General features: G+C 43.1%; 1 protein-coding gene across 1 annotated transcript in view; it reads right to left on the bottom strand.

The window, feature by feature from the left end:
• Positions 1 to 2479, bottom strand: part of LOC308279990 (sodium channel protein type 2 subunit alpha-like) — a gene marked incomplete at both ends in the record, with an annotated part of 57958 nt that extends 55479 nt beyond the window's left edge. Inside the window, 1 exon segment of the mRNA XM_080720228.1 lies at positions 2210 to 2479. Coding sequence (XP_080576354.1) covers positions 2210 to 2479 — 270 coding nt within the window.
• Positions 2480 to 20939: the final 18460 nt, after the last annotated feature.

Genomic DNA, 20939 nt, shown 5'->3' with positions numbered 1-20939 from the left:
CGTATGGCAACATGACTGGTGTGGAAGAAGCGTGCAAGACACCAGTCATGTTGCCATACCTTAGCTTTTGCTGAACTGACGCCACTGTTTGGCGTGTGGGTGGTACAACAGGATATGTCTCCTGCACAAAACTGAAATGTCACTCAAATGTTTATGATTCATGAATGTGGTCAGCAAAATGTCATGGCAATCCAGCCAGACCAAGCAAGCCATCTATAGTGGGGCTCAAAACAGTTTACCGCTGCGTTCTGAGCAACCCTTACTAAAAGCTAAGTGGGTTCCTTTATGGGGGTCTAAATTGATCCGTACAAGTCTGTAACTCTGATTGTATACAAATGGAACCAAATGTTCCATTTGTATACTGTCAGAGTTAACGGGAAAACCTTGAAATGTAAAAGTCTGAGAAACACTGTTTTAGACAACGCTTTGATTGAAAAGCACACCTGCTGGTGAGAAGGTGAAAAGGCCCCAGGGTAACAATCATGGGAAAGAACAGCAACACTGTCTGCACATTGACTCAAACTCCATACAGCTGCTTGAAAAAGTAAAGAAATAAAAGGCTTCCATAGATGGTGATTGTGGACGCCCCGCCCACCCAACTGTGAATTGAGGGTTTCCATGGAGTATGGCTGCAGACCGTTATTATAGATATATTGTTATTGCTAGTTTTGTTATTGCTGTGCAACTCTCTCTCTCTTTTAGTCTCTTTCTCCCTCTCTCTCTCTCAAGCTAAGCTTGTCGAGGCAGATGGCTGCCCACAGGGGTGTCGCACCAAATTCTGGGCCCATGGGTACAAGGATTCACTGTGGGCCCCCCCATGAATGTTCATCATAGGGGGAGGGGGTTTAAAGGGAGTTTTCCCAGGCTGCTTTCGGTAGGTGCTTGCTTATTGCTCATGGGGGAACTGTTGGGTCTCTGGAAGAGTATAGTCTTGAATTGCACTACAGGTCAAGACTATTATACTGCTCTACTTGATGGCTGACTTGGGGCTCCTCGCTGTCCCACAAACTAAACCCAAGCTGAGGGGCGATCGTGCCTTTGCTGTCACAGCCCCCTGCCTGTGGAAGCATTCCTCCCTATCAAATATGTTGAATCCTTTAAGTCCAGGCACAAGATTATTACTATGTTTTTATTCACTGCTAGCCTTTGAATCCTTCTGACCCAGCCTCTGTCGTCTTTCAAGGACCATGTGGTCGTTCAGGATCCGAAGGGCGTGAGCATATATACTTTAACTTGACATTTACTTCAAATGATCTGTCTCTCCAGGTACTGAGAAAGGTCGTTTCACCGAAAAGTCAACCTCATTAAAGGGACCGGTGGGTATTTAGGGGAAGTGGACCCCTGGAGGAAAATAAATAGTCCCTGTCCACAAGTGATGATCCACTCGAAAGATAGAGGCTTCCGCTTCGACCTTGCATCCAGCTTGTCACCATATATACACATACACTATGTTTTTTAATATAAAATATATAAACAATATACAATAATTTGTCTTTTATCACTTGAGGAAGGTCATTTATTTTTTTTCCCCCAGTCAGATGGAGGGTCATGGCATTTTATACCAGGACACACACATTTTCTCCAGGGGGTACCCTTCTTTAAAAATCAACCTGTCCCTAAATGTGTCTGCAAGTGCGGGCAGCGTTGAGATAAAACTTGAGTTCTGAATAGGCTTTGACGGAACAGGCTACGGCTTCAGTCGCAAAAATATTGTCAGTAGGGGTGGGCGATATGGAAAAATACAATATCACGATATTTTCCCAAGCTGTATCACGATACACGATTTTATCACGATTCTTTTTTCACGTTGGTTTTTATAGTTATTTTTCAAGTTACTTAACTTAAACTAGACACTCTGGGTTCCTTTTAGGAGGTCTAAATTGAACTTTGCAAGTATGTAACTCTGTCTCTGACAGTATACAAATGAAACCATTTGGTTTCATTTGTATACTGTCAGAGTTAAGTGGAGACCTTGACATTTTAAAGTTTGAGAACTATACTACTGATTTAGACCAAAATACAGGTTTAAATTGAATTCTGCAATGAATCTCTGTATTAACGATTACACAGGATTTTTTACAAGGATCCCTCAATTGTATCACGATATATACGATACCTCTAAAAAGGCATATCGTGGAGACATTATATCGTCTCTCAACGATAATTATCACCATATCGCCCACCCCTAATTGTCAGTGCTTGTGAATACCTTCTGATTGCTGTAGAAGGGATCCAAGTCCTCCAGTGGCGAGGACACCAGCCGCGGGGGCGTGTCCCCATAGATGAAGGGCAGGGACTTCCCCGCCTCCAGGTCGCTGTTGGGCTTGGGCCCGTTTTCATCGTCGGTGTCACTGCGGCGGTCCGGCGCCCGTGCTCTCCGGGCCTCCTCCTCGGCGATGCGCCTTTCGATGGCGGCCAGCGACTCGGGGACGAAGGGGTGGAAGCTGTCTGGTCCGGGCGGTACAAGCAGCTGTGCCATCTTGTCATCCTGCTCCTTCAGAGGGCGGCGCGGGGCTCAGCTGGGGCAGGGGGCTGCGGAAGGGGAAGGGGACAACCGGGCGGTCAAGGACGCAAACATACGTTTATCACTCCAAAGTGGGAAACCCAGCATTGTTTGTTATTATTGAAATGTTACTTTATGTTCCACGTGTTCCCAAAAATGACTTTTTTTCTATTGATTACTCATGCCATGGAGACTTGTTTAGATCAATGATATGTTTTTGTATTTGTCGCATTCCTAAGACAAAAGAATGTATTATAGTACATTTACCCCCTTTGATTCTGGATGGGGACCCAAATGCATGGCCCTGGATGGGGACCCAAATGCATTTGGGTCAGAATCAATGGGGGTACATTTTGGGTCAAGGGTAAGGTAAATTCTACCCCCATTGATTCTCACTCTGAGCTTGTGTCCCACCCAGAGCCTTGCATTTGGGTCCCCATCCAGGGCCATGCATTTGGGTCCCCATCCGGAAACAATGGGGGGTACATTTACTATAAAAGAAAATGTTGTCTTATGAATAAGACAAATACAACAAATTATCATTGAACTCAAGTCTCCATGGCATGATGACTAGCTTGGAATCCCCATCAATGTAATCATTGGTAGGCTTCCTAAATGGCCATAGCACACCAATGAGACACGAATAGATGGAAATTGTGCCATCTTATAATAAGCATTACTGAAGATACGCCTTTAAGTGTCATGAAAAATGATATACAAATAAAATATACAATTATTATTATTATTTGAAGAACATTTGACATAAGAATAAAACTATCCCTAATAATCCCTAATAAAAAAAAAGGAAATGACAAGCTTGTATTTTGGGTCAACACTAGAAGCCTATTTTGAGGCGTAATCATGCCTCTCTACCTTTGAGAAGTGTAATCAAATTGGTAACGAAAACAAGTCCTCTAAGACTAAGTGAGACTCTGGGAAGAACAGTTCCCTGGAAATCGCTGCAGGTCATATGCAGGGCGGTAAGCCCAGGAGATGTGGGTGATGTGGGGTTTGTGGGGGGGTGTCTGACAGGTGAACTAATGCAGAGGACAACCACGGTGGACAGCGTGGACGAGAGAGGAGAAGAAAGAAATGTGAAACTCCACACTCGCTTTGTCGACACAAAATAATCGTCCTCACTGCTCCCAGTGACAGTTCTGTCCAAATCTATTTGCAGTCACGTTTGGCTTCATGGACAAAGTGTTCACTAGAGAGTTTAGAGGCACTTGAGCAGATTTCCTCGAGTGCCACTAAAACTCTTCTAAACAAACCGTGCGCATTAGTTGTATAATTAATAGACTTTGAATTAGACGATGTGTTTAATGCACTGTGTCCACACAGTTATTTATTTATTTATGTTTTAGCAAATAAGCGCTGCATGTTTACACTGCAAACGCCATTGATTTTCTCTTGTATGACCCAACCTCTGCCAACACCAGCTTTTCCCCTGGACGCCCCTACCCCTCCCTGGGCCCAGAAGCCAACCATGTCCCCTGCCCCATGAGAGGGAAGGAGGTGCATAAACAAGATCCTCCTAAAAACAAAACCCTGGTGGGCCATTATCAACCTCTGTCTCGGCCTTCTGCCCCTGCAGTCTCACAGGTATGTCTAATCCCTCCAGAGGCAGATCACATATCCAGAAAACAGTTTCTCTGGGAGAAACTTGACAGGAACGTCTCCTCGATTCACCAGCCTTACTCCGAACTAAAGATGGACGGAAAAGCGGAAACCAAACACACCACCGTTCCTTCTATTTTAAAAGGCAGGGGGAGAACAGGAGAGGATGTCACAAAGCGAATGTGATCAATCACGGTGTTAATGGCTTCCACCTCTGCACTCTGTGGTACGAGACCAAGGGAATAATGTGATTAATGTGATTAAAATGCACAGTAATGATGTTGTTGCTGGTGGTGGGGTCAAAATGAGTTTTACTACAGTAGGTCACACCTTTACACTTTATAGTGGATTAAATACAAAGTACAAACAAAACTTTATCACAACATCCTAATTCAATGACCTGCGTGACGCTCACCATCTATCGTCGACATGGGCCATTTAAGCACAGCAAACTCCCGGAAGATGTTTTGGTAAAAGCTATTGATTTACTGTAGAAGCATGGATGTTTTATTATGTAATCTCTGAAAAGCCTTAAACATATCTCGGTTAAAAATAAATGGAATTAGTTATACACCATTCGATCAACATGATTCTTAACACAATATTAAAGGTGGGTAGTCCATTTCTCGACAACAATCTCAGTTCCTTTTTATACAATAATATGAGAATGACTAAAGATGAGAAATTCTGAAGAAGAGGAAGTAGCTAGTTGTATATACTGTATGTGACAGTTTGTACAATATTGTACTTCTGTTAAATCTAAAATTAAATGTTTATTGATGATATACTGTAGGTAGCAGAGAGTTGGAGGGTGGACTTATTCCTATCAGAAAGCTACTCAACCGGATGAAAGTTGGGTCGGGGCAGATTTGGGTGTTCAGCACACATGTATTTTTCCGCATTATTTGAATTTCATCCATTTAAAATGACCTAGGGAAATGGCATCTCCCATAAATACATTAAGAGGACCACTTGACCCATTTTCAACCTATCATCAAATAATTTGTCCTAATGTTCATTCTAAATGATAGCACTATTTCTGTCTACTCACTCTGTGTCTCAGAGGAGGGCTGTGGACAGTTCAGGAACCTGCCCCTATACCAGTCAGTGTGACAACAGGTTTGGAAATTTCAAACAAGATTTCAAACTTCTTTATTATTATAAATGTTTTTAAGTTATTATTAATGCAAGAACAATTGCTTCCATTTCAAAACGCTAACTTTCCAGGAAGAGTAGTTTGTATTAGCTTGGAATCCCCATCATTTATGTAAATGTTATAGGCAGGTTTCTTAACTGTCCACTTCTCGCCAATGAGACGCATAGTGGGTAGATGGATGTGCCATCCTATAATGTGCATCAGTGAGGACCATAGACTGTAAAATATATGGACAGTGGGAAGCCATTGGTTTCTATGCTGCGAATGATACTTTTTTGGCTTGTACGGGTGCCACCATCATTGTAGAAATCAACGTTCATTGGTAGAAATGGTACCATCTCGAATGCTATTGGCTGCCAACGGTCACATGCAACCGCAGGGATACTTGGGAGAATGTGGTGTTGAGCTTGCCAAAAATAAAATGATCATAAGCCCTACAAGAACCATATTTTCACAAAACGCATATCATGGTGATTGAAACGAGGCTTTAAACTAGCGACAGGAACCATAAAGTATTTACAGTATGACAATGTTTATTAAGGTAAGAAAATCAAATGTAAAAGTTCGGGGGAAATGAATGGAATCCTATGGAGAACATGTCACTTTTGGCACCAGAACAGTGAACAAGTGGCCAATCATAGGAACTTTCAGTTCCGTGTTTACTTCATTTTAAATCCGGACAACTGGCCTCCTGGTGAGGACCAAATATACGAAGATAAGGTTGAAAAGTGATTTGGCCATTTCTGTTAACACAGCTCACAAACTACACATGAAACATCATCTACTCAAACTCTGTATTACGTTTCTCATTCATTCACTTATATCAATAACAGGATATGAATCATTTTCAGCCTCAGTGGTTACTGGATATCGCTGTCTCTGAGAAAGCAGAGGGTTGATATAAAGTAAACACTACGTGTACTACACTACATTACACTACATTATGTGACGCTTCTACAGTGGGTGGGGGGAGGGGGAGAGGGTCTCTCATAAAACACATCTGCTTGCCTCAGGACCACACGGTTTGATGTGTGATCTGACAGCTTGTCTAGTGTGATATCTGTTGGTTGTGGGAGTGTGTTGGGGGCAGTGAATATGAGAGGGCTGATGATCGACCCTATAGGGCCTATCATCAACACCCCCAGTTCAGCTACCAGTGAGCCTGAGCCAGTATGGTCTTGCCTGGAGAACGAATGACAATTGCCTATAGTGAAAATAATCGATCAACAAACTCACAACCTGTTGTAAACCTTGCAAATTGGCTATTTTCAATGCGCGACAAGACAGACAGACATATTAACTAATGGGCCATAAACATTTCTGCATGTATAGATTCTGAGGAGAGGAATAATGATAAAATCAGAGATGGTTTTAGAAACAACCTGGCATGTGCCACAATAGGCCTAGCAGCTGTACTTCTACTGGACCACTGACTCCCAGAGTGGGGATATGGGACTGCCAGGGGTCCTTGGGGGGTTCCAGGGGGTCCCCAGAAAAATTTGGAACCTGGTGAAAACTATTTTCAAATGGGGGTCTGCAGCCAAATGCATGATCAATTTTTGGGAGTACTTGACACGATGGCTATTAGCACTGTGGGCTACATCAAAACTTTGACAGATATCTGCATTTCTGCTAATTTAATTGATGTTGTCACATCGACCTTGGATTATTCCTGCCTCGCGCTTACTAAGAATTAACTGTGAATGATCAACAAACGTTTGCAAAAGCCAGTGATTAATTGGACTGAATCTCCAGTCCCAAGGGGACAATTGTCAAACCCACAATGATTGAAAATCAATAGGATAGTAGGCCTACAGCAAGTACATGATCCGTGTGGCTTTCTTACATGTCACAGAATGGAAGCAACATGTGTAACACACGTATAGTGAACCATTTCACTAAACAGAGCATCTAGAGCAGCTATACATGCCGGCTGCCGCTGTCCATGGTGCTAGAAACAGAGAACACTGAACAACCTGTCGTCTAAACAAACAAGAGTCTGCTGCACCCGCCCAAGAAGACCAATACCAGACATGTTGTCATTGGCAAACTATACAACGCACAAACTATATAACGATGTGAACTTGTGTCAATAGCCACTTAAATCACCATGATGTCAATCGAGGGATTATAGGGGAGGGAATAATCGTCCATAAATGGAAAGCAGCCTCGGCGAAGAGATAATAAATCATAATTTATAGCCTAGTACGGCCCTACGCGCCGTCGTACAGAGGTGTGTCACGCGACGGAGAAGGCTATTTATAAATTAGGCGTAAAGGCTAAACAAACAGAGGCAAAAGGTAGGTGAGACTGTCACTGAGCCTACCTTCACTATTCGCGGTGTGAAAAAAACGAGACGATCGGGGGCCAGCAGCGGCGGCAGCTGTCGCCATGTTGATGATGTCTCCTCTGCGCGTTTATTCCCAGGGCTCTGACTGTCTCTGCCTCTCCTATGTTATACCGGGAGCATCTCCACCCTTTGCTGTCTGCTCTGTTGCGCGCAACTAGACGAGCACGTCCGAAATCACATTATTTGCCAACAACACAACAACGCACATCACGTACGCACACACACGCACGGGGCCGGGGGGATTCTCTCAGCGAAAACAACAGCGCTGCCTGTGTGAACTCACTCCCTCTTTCTTGAGAACCATAATAGCTACTTTAGTTTGTATACACAGCCGCGGTGGTCGATCGAAGTTGAGAGTCTGCTTAATCGCATCCACCTCCACCCATCACTCAGTGCCAGTCAGACCGGTTTGAATGGTTTGAATGGAGCTGAGTGGAGCTGGGCGTGTCCTCCTCGCCAGATGTGTCTATTCACCCGAGCCCTTCCACTATGAGGCCAATTAGCTTATTAAGACCTGCCAAGGAGAGAAATAAGAAAGGCAAAGAAGCGCTGCTTGTTTCTTTTAGACGCCTACCGTTCTGTTTGTGTTTGGTCGCGGAAAAAACCTGTAGGCCTATTGGTGATTGCATTAGGCTATAAAATAAATAAGAAGAACACATTTTGGACGAAAGGTGTGGGCTCAAATAAATGCTATACGACCGTTCCAAAAAATATACGCTAATAGGCCGACATCTAATCTGCATATTTTGCATTATGGCCATTATTATGCATTCTCAGACACAATGAAGGGGGGTAAACATGCATACGATAACAGATAATACAGGGAGTTGAGCGATGACAATTATAAATTGTTGTTTAATCAGCAGGCTAATCAGCAACAGGCCCTATTCAAATGGATGCCTATTGTGAACTATGTCTTAGATTAAAAAAGGTAGCCTAATTGGGGTGTCTATTAGGCTATGCAAGCTCACGAATCAACTTGATTGATGGGTAGCAAAGGAATGCAAAACTATACAAGATGAAGATACAACGTTGCTCTTGTATTGCATGCAACCAAACACAACGATACACTCCTGACTAGGGCCGGGTGGGACGATAATCGTTATTATCGTGATGATATCGTCATGCACTGAAATTCACCTTTTATTTGCCAAGCTGCATTATCCAGTACAAATGTAAAACCTCTTGGTAAAAAATGACCTGGAAATAACCAGCCTATATAGGCATATGTCTTTTTTCACTCTCTACCCAATCTGCCAAAAGATCTACAAGCTCACACAACATTTGTTTTCCTCCAAATATTCCGCCCCAGGATAATGGATTGATCATCGCAATAATATCGTAAATTGCAATTTTATTTGGTCAAAAATAATCGTGACATGACATTTTCATATCGTCTCATCCTCCCTAGCACTCCTGACAAACAACATTCATGTTGTTTGTTTAAATTGAAATTGATTTGACATGACAGTTCTCTCTCTAGTCGCCACCTACCATTATGTTGACACCCGGCAGGTGGGGACCCAGTCCACGGTAGTAGGTCCCATATCCAAAAGAATAATCCCTATATAAACGGATAATAACGTGTCAATTTAAGATGTAATCGATCTCCTCTGATAAATCCTTCTTCGGGGTTAATAGATTATTATCTTATAAAAAAGGCAATCCTTTGATTTCAGCTGCTGTCGTCTTCCATGATGATGTAAAAATCGATCCGCGCTTCCGGTGGGTAAGGCATCATCTCTGGGTTGGAAATGGAAATTAAAATGTCCTTAAAGCTGTGTGTCTGTCACAAGATGGCCCTGATCATCGCGGCGAAAAAGAGCACAAAAAAAATCTTAAAGTCACAAGTTGACGTAAGCAGCCGTCAAATACTTTGCCTGTCGTCTGTCGATGATCGGGTCATGTAGGCTACTGACGTGAGACGCGATGGTCCTTGGCTCCTTGCCTAGTAACAGAAACAGATCGTCTCTTCTAGCCTACCTCTGTCTGCGCGCCGCGGGAGGAGTCGAGAAACCTTTGGTCTTGCCCATTAACAAAAATGTCAGGTCAAATTCGCATGCGTACGCCCTGGCGCTATTTTGGGCATGTCGTAGGCCTGGCTAGAGTCATCAAACTTTTTCATGTCAAGGATCCTCCAAAAATTGACCCTTTATTAGCCCGCGTAGTCGCGGACCCTGACCCCATTTGAAAAGATACGCCAAGGAGTCGGGAGGGACCCCCAAGTCCCCCATAAGAGAACACTTTTTTACGACTCTATAGTGATTCTCAAGTCTCAACCATTTTAATTTCAGGGACCCCCAGTTTGACATGGATTAGGCTACGGTCTACTACGGACCCCCATACCCCATTTAGTGTGACTTCTTCTAGGCTATCTCTGGGACGGGACCCCACCCAATTTATATTGTAAAATGTTAATTTTACTCTGAGAGAACCAAATTACGCACGTAATGGGTCGCATAACGGCCGGGTACATTTGTCCATTTGTAGCCTAGCCCATAAGGGTCCATTTGATTCTTAACTGTGATTTAGCTGGGGACCCCCTGGGAATCCCTCAAGGACTCCTAGGGTCCCTGGACCCCACTTTGAGAACCACTGTCATAGGTGATACATTACAACAAAGAAGGGGGAAAAAGATTGGTTCATTTTTGTACCTAAAACATTAGCCTACTGTATTATTTTAGTATAATAGGCCAATTAAAATAGCAGATTGGCTAGGATCAGTAGGATGTAGAGGGCTTAAGAGAAATGCATGCAACTGGTGCCCCAGCCCTCCCCCTCCCCGCACACTCCACTCCCTCCTGGAGATTTCTGAACAAGTGGTGGTAAATAAATGAATCGCAAAATCAATCCTCTGCTGCAGAGATCGCATTTTGTCAATTGCAGTTCTTCACTGAACCCATAAAAATGGGTGGGTCTTGTTTGATTTCAAAGAGAGTAGCGAATGGATGGATGGTCTGTTTAAGTCATTATTACGCATGACTCATCACTCATGAGCATTCCAATGTCTCAGTAGAGTAGGCCTAGAACTGACCATATTTTAATAAATATGATCGATAAATAACAATTATGACAGAGGTGTGCTATGTGCATGCATGCGTGCATGCGTGCGTGTGTGTGCGTGCGTGTGAACTTTATTATGGTGAAAAAAACACAAACAAACGAGCCAGAGAATCCAGTAGTGTAAAGTAACTAGATTTACTTACAGACTTATTTACAGTACTGTATAATTTTGAGGGCCTACTTTTACCTCTACACATCTCAGATCCAAATATTGTACTTTTAATCCACTACATTTATTTGAAAACTTTAAGTTACTAAGTAGATTCAGCCCTATATAGGCCTACATCTCAAGTAGATCTGCTATTTTCAAAATATTTTTTTTACATTTGAAATGGGACATTCTGCGCGCATAATGATTACTTTTTACTTTTGGTACTTTCTAAGTACGTTTTGATACCAATACTTTTGTACTTTTACTCAAGTACATTTTGAATTTCTACATTGCAGTAGGCATATTGATATTTTTGCCAGACCCATGAAATGGGTAGGCCTACATAAGCAAATGTCGGTCTGTCCCTTTTCTATATAAAGGGTATATATGATGATGACATGATGATGACATGCCTACAAAAGGCATGATGTCATAAAGGTAGGCCGCCAGAGGGTCGGCCTACATAAGGCTTTGTCCGAGGGTTGGCAGAACCGGGGTCTGGCACAACCAGGTTGACCTGGTCTAGTTATTTAAGTAAAACTTTTCAGTACTTTTTCCACCACTGAGAGAATCCAACTGTTCAGGAACAGGCTGAGGGCCAGCGCACTGTGGACACCTGGATTGATGCCCTGTCTACATGGGTGCACTGCTGACCATAGAGGTAGGCAGGTCACATATCAATGGCAGGTGTAGCCCCACAGCAAACATGAAGCCAGCCAAGCAAATGGACGGCCACAGCGCCTACAGCAGGAAACAAAGAGCCAAAACAGCCTGGGAAGAGCACACAGTGTTATAAAACAGAGAGTCTGCAATGCATCCCCCTCTACTTATCCTTGAAAACTCCTGACATCTGCTGGTACGTTTAGGCAATTACACATTTAAGTAAGTAGCCTAGATCAGTGATTCCCAGTGATTCTCAGTAATTTCATGAAGAATTAAAAGCAACATCTAAGAAATTCCATAAATTAGAAAGCAAATGTTTAAGAAAATAGGCCATCTACAAGCTCACAACACGCCACAAAGCGATCTGCAATTAATTTTCACTAGTTTGGGTCAAGGGCAAATATCTAATTTCTCTTTTGGATCACAAGCTATGGGAACCACTGGCCTAGATAGCCTTGGGAAGTAGGCTAACAGTTCCACTTCCCAGGCCCAATAGGTCAGAAGCGCGCCTATCTCCTGTTTCATTAGCATGAGGCAGCTTGATGTACAAGTACACCCCCTGGACATGACACTATGTCACAGGGACATTTACCCCCAATACATTAGTCTTTGGTATGGGATTTCGGCAGGGGATTGAACCCCGATCTCCCAGTGTCAGAGTGGACACTCTAGACCAGGGGTCTTCAACATTTTCAGGCCAAGGACCCCTTAGTCGAGAGTGTGAGATGAAGCAGGGACCCCCACAACCCATAGATACCATATACCGGTAGTTTCATCGTTTGACGGCACAATCATCAGTGTATTTTGGATTCATGTCAATTTGTGTTTTCAGATATTTAACCACTTGAACCGTCAATAATTAATAAACTTGTCCTTCACTCTGTACATAGTCTGCTCTTTTTCTCCTCTACAGTCTACACCAAACCTCTATGCCGAAAATCGGAGGAAAAAGATTTGGAGGACCCCCCCTGTGGTAACTCTGAGGACCCCCTAGGGGTCCTGGTTGAAGACACTTGCTCTAGACTCTATCCACAAGGCCACTGAGATGGCAATTAGTTATGATGAAAAGAGGCAGGAAAATCTCTCAATATGTATTGTCAAGCATCTTCATTGCTACTCTCACCTCCAATTTGTGGATACACACGAGCACGACACGGCCAAAATGGGTTTTCTCAGGAGAGTGACTGGCATCTCCTTGAGGGAGAAGTGAGAAGTTCAGCAGTCCATTAGAGCAGCAGTGGTTCTCAACCTTTTCAGGCCGTGACCCCTTCTCTCTCTCTCTCTGCTTCTTATGCATTGGAAGAAAAAGGATGCGCCAACCACAAAGATGTGGCTCAGTGACCTTACCAACACGGATTAAGGATTAGATAGGCCTATACTCTTGGGGACAAACTTTCATATTTTGATAAAGTATGGTCGCCTCTCACAGCATACCTTGCATCAGTAACATAGGCTATGCTTGGATGGTCGGGTGTCAATGACGGTGGAGTAGGGACGGGTGCGTAAGGGGATGGGACTTTCAGAGATACTACTTAGGATCATGACTTGTATGTTTTCTATTGTTTGTATGTATGTATGTATATGTACGGTATTATTTATTTATGTTAACTGTTTCATTGTGTATTTTTGTTAATTTACCGGTATAACTTTTGATTTTGTGTGGAAATAATTAGAGCAAGAGCATGCATTGTTGCATTTATCTCTGACTTAATGTAATTTGCTCGAATAAAAAACATTTGAAATGTAAAACAGTCTTAAAAGTCCTTGAATTGTCACTTCACTGTCATCCTGGGTGTCCCCCCCCCAAATCAAGTGACCCACAGGTCGAGAACCACTGCATTAGAGACTCTTTGGCGAAAAATAAGGAGCTAATCGAAGGGGGTTCCAGGCATCTAGTAAGGATGCAAAGTTTTCTAGGCATACAAGCTTTCAACAGTCGCGCACGCACGCACGCACGCACGCACGCACGCACGCACACACACACACACACACACGTGGTGTGGTGGAGGCGTTTTCTGTGGTTTTGTTCAAGACTGCACATGCATAGCTCAGTTGCCATAGTTACGAGAGTGCACAGTTCCACAGCTTACTTGTTTGTAGACCTGTCACAGTTATTATGTAATCGACCGATCGCAATCACTTGCGGTGATTGTCAGTATCATTTCCATTCATCAGCCTAAATTCTGTTGGAGAATAATCTAAAGTAGTCAATCTCGCACTATGAGGTGCTGTGAGCTTGTAGATAATCTATTTCTGCTATAATCTATTTCTGCTATTATAGTTATTTGACATACTGTATTTTCCCTGTGCAATCTATGTTTACTAAGCCTAAAAGTAGAGTTGATATATAGTATTAATAATAATAATAATATGTATAATATGTCTTGTCTTGTCTTGTCTTGTCTTGTCTTGTCTTGTCTTGTCTTGTTTTGTATTGTGGCACAGGGATTCATTTGTGGTTGGAAGAGGCAGTGTTTGGTAGGTGAGGTGGGGTCAGTACTACATTTGGGCCGTGATTTCAATACTGCATTCAAAGGATGACTCCAAATGTATTCCCTCACTGCGTTTGCTATGCGTCTTTTCCAGCAATGACAACTATGTTAGAAAGGCCCTGCTCAGGGCCAGCTGTCCCTCTTAGCAACAGTCTGTGACTCTACCACTGGTTTCATTAGAAGCAGGGTGCTGAATTTGAGAGCCTTGTTCAAACAGCAGTGTGTTTAGAGTAATGTTATAACTCAGGGCGAGTCTTCGGTACAAGCATTTGGGATTGTACGACTGCTATTTCTGGTGTAAAAAAAGGAAACATGGCAGGGCGGACACAGGGTATGCGTGCATTGTCGTACAGACAAACAGACAGACACACACAAACTCATTTGTGTACAGTATGAGCCTGAGGGCAAAACATGCACACACAGACACAAATATACAGAATGAACACATGCATAGGCTAGGCTACTGTACATGTATACACAAACACAAGCACACATGAACGAACGCTCGGTTGAGAGAGAGAGAGAGAGAGAGAGAGAGAGAGAGAGAGAGAGACTTGTGCAGCACAAGACATACATACAACAGGCAAAAACTTCCTGAGTTTACACTAATCTATTCAACAGAGGCAAGTTTACACTAAACTACAGTATTGAGCAATGTAAACATGGCATGGCAATGGTTTAAAGCTTTGAATAACCAGCTTTGTAGAGAATAACAGAGGGAAACGTGCTCACATACCATTTTGATTTCCTCACTGCAGGAAAGCTTTTCCTTGAGGTCATTGGTTTCATCAATTCAATTCCATTTTATTATTTATAAAGCGCCAAATCACATAACAAATGTTATTTCATGACACTTAACATATAGAGCAGAGACAAAACATACTCTTTAATTTACAGAGTCCCAAGACATCCCCTATGTGCAAGCGGTTGGCGATAGCAGCAAGCGAAAATCTCACCCTTTAAACGGGAAGAGTTGCTTCCCGTTGCTATACACCACTTTCCTTCCACTCAGGTGTGGCAGACACACGGTTTCCAGCACTCTTTAGTTCAGCGGTCTTCAATGTTTTCAGGCAAAGGACCCCTTGGCTGAGAGAGAGATGAAGCAGGGACCCCCAGATTCCATATAGTTTCATCGTTTGACAGCACAATCATCAGTGTATTTTGGATTCATGTCAATTTGTGTTATCAGATATGTAACCACTTGAATACCAGGTCAATACTTAATAAACTTGACCTTTCACTCTGTACTTAGTGTGCTCTTTTTTCCCCTCTACACCAAACCTCACCAAACAAGCTCAAAACGCCTCGCAGCGCGAGGCGTTGTGAGCTTGTAGATCTATGTTTGGCTAAAGTTCGCAGGATATGGACGTTAGGGTACAAGTGGTTAATCTAAAAAAAGAGAAAAAAAGTCAAACAAAGATTTGAAGGACCCCCTAAGGGTCCTGGGCCCCCTGTTGAAGACCCCTGCTTTAGTCCTATGCTAGATTTTTATCCATACAAGTCAACATAGTTACATACATTTCATACAATAATACAATAATACCTTTGGTGGCTTACTGTACTACTGTACTGTATGTCTGTGTGTGTGTGTGACATTTGCCTGCACTCGCTCAGGTTAAGATCAGGCCTGTAGTGTTTATTCAAGGACAGAGGTTAAAGTTCAAAGAGTAAGGTTGTTGCAAGTATACAGCAGATGCATTATGCCTGTGCTAAGCTTGCGATCTAACCAGTGAATCCTCCGTCTGTACTCTGTACTATGTGAGCAAGAAAGTTTCAAATACAGAAATGCCCCCAAAATACTCAAAGTATCTCCCCTGAGTGATTTTAAGTAACACACAGTCACACACAGTCACACGCGCACACACACACACACACACACACACACACACACACACACACACACACACACACACACACACACACACACACACACACACACACACAGCAATGCTGCTACAGTATATGAGCAGCTTATACTCATCAGTCGGTAATCCTAACGGCGTTCATTGACCTAGAGACTGTTCCTTTGTGATCTGTTTGCCACGGGCCAACTAGAAGCCCACTGAGTCTATGGCAACAGACAACACAATGAGATTACCAGATTACAGTCACTCTGTATCATCATCCCTGGGCTTATTTGATTAAAACTCCCACTTACCCCACTCCCCTGCATCTCCCCCTTTCAGTTCATCACGTAGCATGGACAATACAGGGTCCTAATGGCCTCTAAAACACACATGCAACAGATAAACCTTTGGGCAATTGGTATATTTATCCATTTTATTCCTGCTGTTTACCTCATTTATTCTTATTGTGGGCTCGCTGAAAGCGAGCACACGTATGTTATCTTCATTATTTATCTATCAGTCAGTCAGTCAGTCAGTCAGTCAGTCAGTCAGTCAGTCAGTATCTCCTCAAAACTTTGGCACCTATCTACTCCTACACACTTGTACCTTGAAACACCATTCAAAGTTCAATGTGTTCAGCTTACTGTGGAGACGTGTGCTTGTACTTTTCTTTGTGAAATGTTTTGTCGTTTTTTAGAAATGTAACTTGGACAAGAAGAACGTTTTAGGATCCCGATTGGTTGTGATATGTCCCTGACAACCAACAGCAACCAATAAAATGTAAATCCTATAGCCTGAAGGGACAGTCAGCCATTTTATTGGTTGTTTGTTGTCAGGGAGATCAGTGGACAGGCTTTTCATTTTTATTACTTCTACTCCGCTACAATTACAGAATTTGACAGCTTTAGTTATTTGTTACTTTGCAGATTTTATTATTAATACAAACATAGATTTTATTATTAATACAAAACATAGATGAAACACTTAATACTTTGGCTAACAATCATAAGAAGCTGATCTACAATTTGTGACGTGTTGTGAGCTTGTAGATTTGCTGTTTTTTTTTTAATCTTGTCAATATTTGGACCATCTGAGTACTTTGACTTTAATACCCTAAGTATATTTTGATCTTTATACTTTTGTGCCTTATATGGATGTGTTTGTGTCCTAACCAAGTGCTGCAGTACTGGCTTGGAGGGCGAAGTCAGGTAATCAGCAGAAGGGGAGACACCAAACACTATAAATGCCATGCTCTTAGGCGCCGTACAGACATCTGCGTCACGCATCATCATCTTATCGTCTGAGAATGGCCACTGGGGGAGCCGTACTAATGCATTCTCAATGCAAGGTTGTTTGGTGTTTTGTCGTTGCCGTGTCTCTTCAAGAGCGTACAGGCTGCGGTTGAGCTAGAGACACGGCAACGACAAAAAACCAAACAACCTTCCATTGACAATGCATTAGTACGGCGCCCCCAGTGGCCATTATCAGACGATAAGATGATGATGCGTGACGCACATGTGTGAGCGCGGCCTTAGAAGCTCTTCATCTCAGTCTTACCAGGCCACTGGATTGGCCACAGTGATAAGCACAATTGCACTCCATAAAACTGTCTTGAAGTCATACAATACATGACATACTGTATCACAGTGTCATATGAGGGTAGGTTAGTTTAGTGATAACTGTCATTAAGCTAAAACATTGGCAGGGCTGGTGTGGCAATATGGATATCGTGCCACATGCCATGGTTGTGTTGTTTATTGTTTACCCGTCCACCTTATGTTTTTACTTTATTTTGATTTAATTGTCCATACTGTTCAGTTCATGCATTAACTCTGCTTGTCTGCAATCTTGACAGTTTGTATTTCAATAGCCATTATCTTTTGGCTTTAAGCGAGCACACAATTGTTTTGTTAGGAACAATATTTCTAGTATGAAAGTTATAATGGTTATGCTTTTACTAGACAAGTAAGACATTGCTTCATTCCCATCACTTTAGGGTAGACCTACAACAGTGGCAGTGGCTCAGGAGGTAGAGTGGCCGCTTGGTAACTGGAATGGTTCCCATTTCGATCCCGGCCTCCCCCAGAGTTAGTGTCGAAGTGTCCTAAAGAAAGACACAGAACACCTAATTTCTCCTGATGAGCAAGTTGGTGCCGACTGATTAGCGCGAGATATCCTTAAGTCCCCCGACTACAAAGCATCTAGGCTGAGCTGCACTACTGGCTGATCAGGGAGGCTGTCCAGACAGTCCAGTGCTGCACAGTCATTCATCACTCCCTGAGGAAGAGAAGAAACTAGAAAGATGTGGTTGCAGTTGACTCTAATGGGGAGCCAATCAGAGAGGGGGAAAAGGATGACATCACGATATCAAGGTATCGTGATGTCTGATTGGCTGAAGATAGGCTATTGGTGCTCCTTACATTTTGCGCCAGCAGAGCGCGCAAGTAGGTTGATGAGTGCTGTCTGTACAGCAGGGGTCTTCAACGTTTTCAGGCCAAGGACCCCTTAGTTGAGAGAGAGATGAAGCAGGGACCCCCACATCCTTATCATAGATTCCACATAGTTTCATCGTTTGACAGAACAATCATGTATACATGTGTATTTTGGATTCATGTCAATTTGTGTTTTCAGATATTTAACCACTTGAACTGTCAATAATTAATAAACTTGACCTTTCACTCGGTACTTAGTCTGCTCTATTTCCCCTTTACACCAAACCTCTTTGCCAAAAATAGCCGATCTATCCTGTTCTCAGGATATGGACACGAGGGTTCAAGTGCATGCATATAAAAGTGCATGCATATAAAAAATCAAACCTCGGTTCGAATTGAAGCGGTGGACAGATAAAACTTCTATTCTGAATGTATTTGGAGAGCTGGTATGACAGTTGGTATAATAGGTTTAAAAAATAAAATAGATTAAAACACATACATTAAAATAAGAATTTGTAATTAAATAAATACATAAATAAATATAAAGTGTTTAAATAAGACAGATAAACCCTGAAGGCCAAATTATCATGTGAAGCTTGACCAATCCTCAAAGTATCCATTCATCTGACCGGGAGGGACACCGCACACATATTCTAGATGTACAGGACATATAAAGCCTATTCATTCTGAACTGAAATGACCATATATGGACATGGGACACACATTTTGCTTTTTGAAAAAGCCTATTCATTCTGGACTGATATTTTACACGTACGGGACAGGAAAAACCTGTTCATTCTGGCCTGGAGTGACCATATATGGACATAAGGTAACGGACATTCTGTTTTTGAAAAACCCTGTTCATTCTGGACTGAGATCACCATATATGGTAATTAAACGGACATTCTGTTTTTGAAAAAGCCTGTTCATTCTGGACTGAAATGACCATATATGGGCGTGATACACACAAAGCCATTCATTGGAAGCGGTTTCCACCGCTTCAAAAAGGAGAAAAAAAAGTTTCTATCACACAAAGATTTGGAGGACCCCCTGTAGTAACTCTGAGGACCCCCTAGGTATCCCGGATCCCCCCATTGAAGACCCTTGCTGTACAGTATGTGGGTATGTGGCTGACAGTACAAAGGTTGGGCCTTTAGCCAATGAGGGAGCAGTGTTCTCGGTGACGTCACCACCAACCAACAAGTTGGTGATACATATCAGGTCACTTACCCACATACAAACAGCACTCCTCACCCCGTCACCCAGTGCTCTGCTGGTCGCACTCCCACGGTGTGTCTCCCAACGACATGCTGGACTTCTGGACCCGCCTGCAGCAGGACCTAGTGGGACCAGTGTATTCATGCTAAGTTGAGACGGTAGTGTGGCGTGCACTCTGGTCTGTGTTGCAGACACTCAGACAGACAGAGAACATGTTCACCAACTTTATACGGAATGTGGATATGGAGAACGAACTAGGCCTGCTAAAAGCTGAAATCGCTGCACTACGCCTGAAATTAGATGATATGGATGGCCATCGATGCCGATATAATACTCAATTAACTCGATATGGCTAACTAAGGCCCATGAATTATCTTAAACAAGCTTGTGGATCTGCTACCTTTGATGCTTCTGTGTGACTCTGTGGTGAGATCAGTCAAGTAGGGTTCTGTGTGACTCTATGGTGAGATCAGTCAAGTAGGGCGTTCATTTATGAAAAATCGAACCTCTGTTCGAAGTGGAGCTGTGTGTGTGTGTGTGTGTGTGTGTGTGTGTAACAGCGCCCCTCCCTTAACATGTGTGGTCAGAAAAGGTTACTGCAGGCTACAGACAGACACGGAGACAGACAGACAGACAGACCCACACACACGGCCACGTATAGGGAGCTTGTGTTCCACACAGCTCCAAAAACACAAAAAAAGCAAAAACGTGGAGCTAGAGGAGTTCTGCCCATGCGCCTGGCGTCGGAGTGGCCGGGATCCCACCTGAAGTTAGGGCGCCGCTGGTGGGTAGCCGACATCGTCGCCGACCCCTAGCGCCCGCTGTACGAGGGCCAGTCCCCGCCTGGGCGGCTCCTCCCCCCCTATTGTGTTGCGATGAGAGATGAGAGATGAGAGGTCACTATGTGACCGTTGTCCCACCAGACTCCCATAAACTACCAAAACTAAATAATAATACTAAACTAACCAGAAAAGAAAACAAATAGGGCTTGGGCGGTATGGAACTTTTGAGCGGTGGTAAACCGCTCCATAGAGTGGCTGTGGGTGTGTCTGTAGCCTTTTTCCTCAGCGTTTTGCCATAGCAAAATGTGTGTACGTAGCATCATGTTTGTCTAGTGATGTCATATGTCGTATGTCTGTAGCCTTTTTCCTCAGCGTTTTGCCATAGTAAAACGTGTGTGTGTAGCATAGCCTGTACATCCTAACCCTAACCACCATGTATGGGTACAAAGATTTGGCTGCATCGCATTGGCTAAGGGCCCTGCCTTTGTACTATCGAGGAGAACTTGACTGATAGATAAATAATGAGGATTTGGCTGCACCTCATTGGCTAAGGGCCCTGCTTTGTACTGTCGAGGAGAACTTGACTGATAGATAAATAATGGATAACATACGAAGCAAGCCCACAACTAGAAATGCTCTCTGTCGACTACAAGTATATCCTACAA

This window comes from Nannobrachium achirus, assembly GCF_963921795.1.
Source record: "Nannobrachium achirus genome assembly, chromosome: 24".
Classification (NCBI taxonomy): domain Eukaryota; kingdom Metazoa; phylum Chordata; class Actinopteri; order Myctophiformes; family Myctophidae; genus Nannobrachium; species Nannobrachium achirus.
This window is presented reverse-complemented; position numbering and strand designations above follow the sequence as displayed.